The sequence below is a fragment of the Elaeis guineensis genome, chromosome 8, assembly GCF_000442705.2.
Source record: "Elaeis guineensis isolate ETL-2024a chromosome 8, EG11, whole genome shotgun sequence".
Taxonomy (NCBI): Eukaryota; Viridiplantae; Streptophyta; class Magnoliopsida; order Arecales; family Arecaceae; genus Elaeis; species Elaeis guineensis.
In genome coordinates, this window is record NC_026000.2 from 12,043,574 (window position 1) to 12,051,096 (window position 7,523).

At 36.5% G+C, this 7,523-nt stretch overlaps 1 protein-coding gene across 2 annotated transcripts; it reads left to right on the top strand.

Moving 5' to 3' along the window:
• Window positions 1-531: 531 nt before the first annotated feature.
• LOC140859764 (protein OS-9 homolog) lies at window positions 532-7,523 on the top strand. Of its 2 annotated transcripts, XM_073262286.1 has the most exons (9): window positions 532-867; window positions 3,418-3,511; window positions 4,670-4,746; window positions 5,569-5,772; window positions 5,863-5,934; window positions 6,654-6,769; window positions 6,916-6,982; window positions 7,063-7,169; window positions 7,354-7,523. In XM_073262286.1, exons 2-9 carry the CDS (start codon window positions 3,487-3,489, stop codon window positions 7,496-7,498), a joined length of 813 nt encoding a protein of 270 aa, XP_073118387.1. In that variant the 5' UTR covers window positions 532-867; window positions 3,418-3,486; the 3' UTR covers window positions 7,499-7,523. The 2 variants fall into 2 exon arrangements, with proteins under 2 accessions (XP_073118387.1, XP_073118386.1); XM_073262285.1 differs by lacking the exon at window positions 3,418-3,511 and having other exon boundaries at window positions 536-867.

The following is a 7,523-nucleotide window of genomic DNA, read 5'->3' on the forward strand; positions in this document are numbered from 1 at the left end:
TCTATCCTTTCCTTGCAAAATTAGTACCAAAATAGTTTTTTTTTTTTTTTGAAAAACCCACTTTTAGGTCACTGTTAGATATTAAGTTATGTATGACTTTTCTTGATCTTATCCAAAAGCTTTAACTCTTAAAGACTTCACATGAAAGTTGAAACCAACAGATAGGGTAGCCGAGAAAAATTAAATCGTAGTCCCTACTCATAAATCAATCACATATGAGTTTCAAAATATTAAATATGATTAAGATTGGATGGGATACTAATATATCTGTATCTATATTTATTTCATCTAATGAATATAAATACGAATACAGATATTATTTAAATAAAAAAATTATATTTATTTTTTTATAAATATAAATATAAAAATAAATATTAATTAAACTTTTAAATTTTTATTATATTTAAATTAATTAAATAAAAAAATAAATTTAAACGGATAATATCCATATCACTGTCACCCCTGCATAGAAAATTATTCATACGTCCAAGAATGAACCTGGTATGATCCTCAAGTCCCAAAATCTCAAACTTCATAAAATAAGTCGGCAGGGCGTGCAGATTTAGCCCGGACCCCATACGGTTCTCTCTCTGTCCGCGAGGCCTCTGCTCCGCCTCCACCTCCGCCGTTGATCGACTCTACCTACACCGCCACTGCTTCCGCCACCACCATCGCCTGCACGCCAACCCGCGGCCCCGGCGCCCGGTCGACAAGAGATCCCAAAAAAGCCGGAGGCCGGAAATCCTCTTCTCCCTTCGATGGGAACCGCGAGATTCTGCGCCGGCTTCCTCTTCTTTCTTCTTCTCTTGCCCCACGATCGCTTCCATAACGCCGTTTCAGCCGATGAGATCTTCACATCGACATCCGGTATTCGCTCAACCGTTTTCATGTCTTCCTTTACCCCTAAATTATATATACTTTGGACAGCCTGATTTCATTTCGTAAGAGATAATGTTTTGCCGCGGAAGAACCGAACTGGTTTTTGCAAAATTGTGGATTTTCTTTGGCTTTTGATGTGCTATGGGGGCGTCTATTTAGTGGTAGCTTTGATTTAGATTTTAAAGGTTCGATTTAGAACGGAAGCCTCTCTTTGGTTGGGAATTCTAATCACAACTGGAAATTGTAATCAAAATAGTTGCCGGTTTACACGATCTTGAGGACTCATGTTTCTTGGCATAGGAATTATATTCCTCCATGTTTATGATTAGGGGTTACGAATCAATAAACGCAGAATTTAGGGCAATAACTCCATCAGATTCCTATTTCTAGGTTTAATATTTCTAGAATTCACTCTCGTTGAAAATACCTCAAAGTAATGCATTTTATTACCCTGGTTGCCGCTTGAATCAATGGCATGGAGCAAAAAAGCTGAACGATTAGTTATATATTATAAGCATATAAAATTATATTGTTACCATGGATCTACTTAAACGCACCTAAATCACTACGAATAAGGCCTTGGCACATTGTGTCCTAATAGGCTGAGGCAACATTATGTCAACCAATTTACTGAAAAATCTTCTACAAAGTCTCCTGATTTTTATATATAATTTCTGTGCTAGTAGATTATCTAGCCTTTACTAATTTAAATAGAAGAAGGGTCACTTTTGTATTAACTACTAAAATCTAGTTGGAGAATGTTTTGCCATGTGCTGAACTTCTTTGTTGACTGATTAACACTATATATAGGACTGTTGTAAACTAGTTGAACTCCAAGTCATCGCTGTGTTGAATAATTGGAAGGCTGTCAATGGTGCTTCTGACACAGTGCCAAATTCAAAATTATGACAATGGAGGACCTTACTCTTGGGAATTATGATCAACATATTAATCCAGATTATAGATGAGTTCTGTTGTAATAGTGCTGTTAATTATGGTCCAAACTATGCAGAACTTATCTAAAGATACCATCTCTCTTCACCTGCCTTAAAATGTTTTTGCAACTGTAGGTGTTGCAGGTTTTAAACTTGGCCTTGATCAGAAGATATGCAGTTAGAACTTTATTAAGTTGCCTTTTAGGTATATCTTACATCCAAGCAAATTTTGTTTCAGATGAAACAATAAAGAAGTGCTTACTTATTATTTGTTCTAAGATTTATATAAAATCACAGACAACATGAAAGTCAATAGCCATTTTGCCTGGGATGCAGGCATGGAAGCTATACTTGATGCCAAAGAAGGAAGCAAACAGCAACTTTCAAGATAAGTAGTAGTCAAACTGGCTAGGTTGTCCGAGGAGTTGACACCCTTATAGGCCTAGGTTCAATACCTCAGCAACTAGGCTGGCTAGTAGAGTAAAAAAATCCATAAAAATCAACAAAAAAGGTTTTTTTTAAAAGGAAAATTAGTATGTTTTTATATGTAGATACATAGAGAAGGAACAAAGGGAGATGACGAAAAAATAAATAAAAGAAGAAGATGGTGCACAATTGGAGGTGATTGCTGACATGCTAGTCGATTGTTATTTACATGTAGTGCAATGACTTTAGGGGACAAAACTGAGCATGAGGGATTGGTGAATAATAAAAAAGCCAAAAAAAAAAAAAGAGGTTCATAAGGAAAAAAAGGCAGATGGGGAGACAAAAAGATGGGACAAAGCTTGTCATCATCCAACATCTCCTCTCACCACCTGGCATCTTTCCTTACGTTAACCCATTTCTCTCATCACACAATGGATGTGTTTAAGTGAATCTATGGAAAAAAAAAAATTCCAGCATTGACGCATGGTTGTTGTTTGTTAGATGAAGTAGGTATTGAAAGGATGGTTGTGATCTTAAAAGAATCATGGTTTTAAAAGATAAAAGGTGTGAGGCATGTGGCTAAGGGGCTGCTTAGAATCTAGGTGCTTAGGCGGCTGCCCAAGCATAGCCCTTGCTGCTTAGCATCAATTTAGATAATATAATACTTATCTATCTAGATAATATTCTCAAGTATCAATTATATAATTGTACTTAATATTAATAATAGTAAGATGCTCTATTATCTATCATTTATGCTAACTTATTGTTAAAGGATTAGATAATATAATACTCACTTTAATAGATATTTGCTAATAAGTGATCATGGTTGGCCTATCTTCCTCTTGTATTGGTTGTAATAGCCTTACTTATTCTCTATAATTTTATTAATGATATTATTAATGCAGGCATTCACATAGCGAATGGAGAGCTCAGTACAAGCTAAGGCTCCATTTTAGATATATAATAAATTAGCATAGATATAAAATTCCTACTTATTATCAAAGTGAAGAACCATAATTAATTAACTCATTGATACAGGTGTCCACGAGGTGAATGGAAAGCTCAGCACAAGCTGAGCCTCCATGTTAATTATATAATATATGACCATTCATGTCATCCTGGTGGCTTTTATGTCCAGATATGCATATTAACAAATACTCTGAGTTAGTTTATGCAGATTATTTGAAAATAATATTGAAAGAATTGTCAAGATATCAAGGTTGTTCAACTGCCTCAGCAAGGCCAAATGATGGACCGCCTATATGGCCTAGGTAGGTGCCTAGATTTTTAGACAGCCACCTTGGGAGGATACACCTCCAAGTTTTTAATATGCATACCTTTAATCATATGCATAAATAAGCATGTGCATATATCATATGTACAGTCTTTTTTTGTCATATATCATGCTATGAAACCTATTTTTTAAAATGAAAATTCTAAATATTAAAATTCACAAGGAGAGTAGCAACAGCCCTGCTGCCATTGCAGCAGCCAACGGGTCACAAGACAGCCATGCAGCCAACACCTAGCAAGAAGAAAAAGGAGGAGGATGAGGATAGGAATCAGGAACAAGTAAGCTGCAGGGCCACAACAAACAACAATCATAAAGGAGGGCAAGGCAAGCAGAATAGAGGCTAGCAAGAAAAATGAAAGAAGAAAAAGGAGTAGAAGAATGGCTAAAGGTAGGTGTACAAGAAAAAGAGGGGGAAAATCAGATGAAGGAGAAGAATAAGAAAAGGTGGATTGGTTAAAAATATACACGCTCCTGGTGCTAATGCTGGACAATGCAGCCGCCATTACCACTCATAACTACCATCTCCTGTTTGTAGCTGTTAACAAGCCCAAAGGCTGCTACTAGGTTGGTGGTGGCCTTCGCTGTCCTTCTACATGTCCTGTACCGGGCTTAAATAGGGAAAGAAAATGGGAAATGAACTCTTAAAGAAGTAGGGTTCTGGTGAGCTTGGCCTAGACCATCCAACAAAAATAGGTGCCTGGCAGGCTGTTAACAACATTGCAATATTATTGCTAAGCACATATCTGGAGTGTCAAATGGAAGCAGCCTAGTCTTTGAGCTAACAAATGATGTCTATTGTTGGCATTAAGTATAGCCGATTTTACCATGTTTCTGCTTGAGCACGTCATTAATGTTTATTTTTCCTCAATTTTGAGATTGAAAAATATTGTTCTAGATTTACATTTCTTGTGATTTTAGTTTAAAAAATCTGCTCTCTCATGCCAGCTTGATTGTCTGCGTAGAAGCAAACACAAACAATGTGTACATATTTTAGTGTCTTTCAGATAGAAGTTGGAATATATCATGACAACCATATTCATGTTTATGCGGGACATCATGACAGCTGCCATAATATAGATTTTTTGCTGTATGTTTTAGAGATTAATTCATTGCTCTTTTATCTCTTGCCTATTAGGTGTAACATTTGGACGGAGTTCTCGTGAACCAAAATACAAGATTGAATTTCATTCAACAGAGTCACCTTTTCATCCTGTGAGTATATTTATGTAGCTTTCACTGTTTGGTGTTTTGCATGATTTGAACATCTACAACTGATGAAGGGCTGTCTATAGTTGTTGGAAAAGATGTTCATATCTCAACTCTAGCTTGATACCAATTGGTCCTTTAGGCATGTGTGCTGACCAGAAGTCATCCTGTTTGTTTTCATGTGTCATATATTTGTTTCATATTTCACATGCATCAAGAAGTTCAGCAGATAGGAATCAAATATATAATGGTGAATTAAAGTAACGTAAGAGAATTCAATTGACATTCTTGAAACCTGAAACTTGGCTGCAAGTTTCCATTGTCCATTTGGGATGAGTTAGAGTAATTAACAGATAAAAAATGAACTGAAACTTATCAGTTTGGATGATTTGAAGTGGGAGAAGTAGAGATTCGTTACCCTACAATCTGAATTTCCAGGTGAAGACGTTGAGGTGAAAGAAGATGGTTTTTATCTTATATGATATTGTATATATTATGATCTTCTGGTTATTATGTAATATTTGCTGGTTCTTTTGATAGAGAATAGCTGGTATTTAAATATCCCAGAATAGCCATTTCATGTTTATTATTGACATGTAGAGTATGGAATGAAATTGTTTGATCAGAAAAATATTTTTTCCCCCTTTCTCTGCATACTTTTTGGGGATATTGTGATTTTGCCCTAATTTTATCTCTTGATATCTATAAGATCCTATTTTTCCTCCTCTTGTGGGGGGACGTTGACGTGTTGTTAAGACCAAGTTCGCTAGAATCATATTTATGTTAGTGCATAACACAATTGGTGATATTGATGAGATTGTTTTGCAGGAGAATGACCTGGAGTCAGTGATGATGTCCAATAAAGAGGGGCAAAGTTACATGTGTTTCTTGCCTTTGGTTGAGGAAACAAAAACTGTGAGGTCCATTTCCCCACAGAATTCAAGTAATATCCTTTTAGAAAGTGACCGGAGGATCAAGTTGAAGACACCAGATGAGCTGATTGATGTGATAAAAGACAAGTGCTTCTACAGAGTGAGGGCTCATTAGACTGCTCAATTGACATTTCTTTAGATAGAGCTTTTTTTTTTTAAAAAAAATCTTACATTATCATGTCTTTTGCAGCATGAAGGTTGGTGGTCTTATGAATTTTGTTACCAGAAACATTTGCGACAACTTCATTTGGAAGATGATAAGGTAAGCTGTTGATTTGTGAGCCCTTTAGGTCAAAAAAATTCCTGGGTTGGACCAGAAAAATTATGTCAAGTGGATGCACCTGAGTGCTCGGAAATTCTGTTAGTTCTTTCTTCCACTCTATTTTTACTATTGACACTTAATTGCATGGAAAGGTCAAGATTATGCCCTGTTCCATGAGATTCTTTATTGATAGAACCATCCTGTAAAGACACCAAAACCAAGCTTTTCTGTCATTTCAATTCTATTCTCGTGCCTCCCTTCACTGCAGATGAACTTGCACTTGGACATACTCCAATTGCTTTTCCCATGAGTAAAGAATAACTAATGTATCAGTTCATGGTTGTCCAGTTTTGAAATGCAATGCATTTCAGTACTCTAGATGCATCAATTTGCCATCTTCAGATGGGGGTTATGCGGCCTCATCTCTATTATAAGTTTGTTATATTTCTTTGTCCCTGGTACCTTCACCTTCTGAAGCATTCGGTACTGGCTCTTAAACTTCTGTTCATTAGTGTTTTTTGTGATTTATGATATAATTTTATATAGCTCATAAATCATTTTACTGAAGGCTTCTGACCAAATTAAATTTCAGTCAATCTTTGTTTTGGTCCTTTTGCTTTAATTTTTGGCTATTATCTCTCTTTTCTTTGTTATCATTATCGAATCCTGATAGTTGTCATCATCTAACCGATGCTTTAAGTTGATTCCTTTTGTTGCAGATTGTTCAAGAATTTGTTTTGGGTGTGTTTGACCCTGAGGTAACAGCTACTTTCAACCAGAACCAGTCTGATGTTTCCATGGTAAAAGATCCTCGCTCCAAAGATGCCTCTCAAAGGTAAAACTTCCTTGGTGGACAGTCTTGATGTTATAAGTTGGACCCACCTTGGCTGTTCAAGTAGAAAAATGAAAAGAGGAAGAAAATATTGTAGTAAATATGTGGAAAATACAACAATCAACTGATCTTTTAGAAAATTTCATCAGGTATCATGCTCATCAATATACTAATGGAACCATTTGCGACCTTACAAATCAACCTCGAGAGACTGAGGTACGTAAATACTCAGCTTGCAGCATAATCTGTGGAATTCCTCTGTCATGTTTCTCACATATACTCTCGTGTCTCTGCAGGTTAGGTTTGTATGCTCAGAGCCTGTGGTGATAATCAGTTCCATCAAAGAGATCTCTACTTGCAAGTATGTTGTCACACTTCAATGCCCGATGCTTTGCAAGCACCCGTAAGTCGCAACACCCATACAATGTCCTTTTTCTTCTTGTGATTCCGAACCAGTAGATTATTCAGTACTGCCTTTGCAATAAGTATCAGAAAAGTGGAGGGTTAAAATATTGGGAAAACAGTAACTAATTGATGAATGGGAAGCACGCTGCTTATTTTGGTTGTTCTTGTGATCTCCATGACAGGATGTTTCAACAAGAAAGGCCAACATGGCACACCATCCACTGCAATGAGATGCCCCGAGATGTCAAAGACTCATCGGTAGAAGACAGCCTTAAAGGCACGCAGATTACAATAATCACTGATGACACTGAACGATATGCAACTTGATTTTAGGTCCCCCAAACCCAAAAGA

Bases quoted from the DNA above. Each gene is read 5' to 3' on its own strand.
- LOC140859764 (XM_073262285.1), top strand. From the start codon at position 759: ATGGGAACCGCGAGATTCTGCGCCGGCTTCCTCTTCTTTCTTCTTCTC. The intron at 4,747-5,568 runs GTGAGTATATTT...ATTGTTTTGCAG, and splicing joins CAGAGTCACCTTTTCATCCT to GAGAATGACCTGGAGTCAGT. The intron at 5,935-6,653 runs GTAAGCTGTTGA...CTTTTGTTGCAG, and splicing joins TTCATTTGGAAGATGATAAG to ATTGTTCAAGAATTTGTTTT.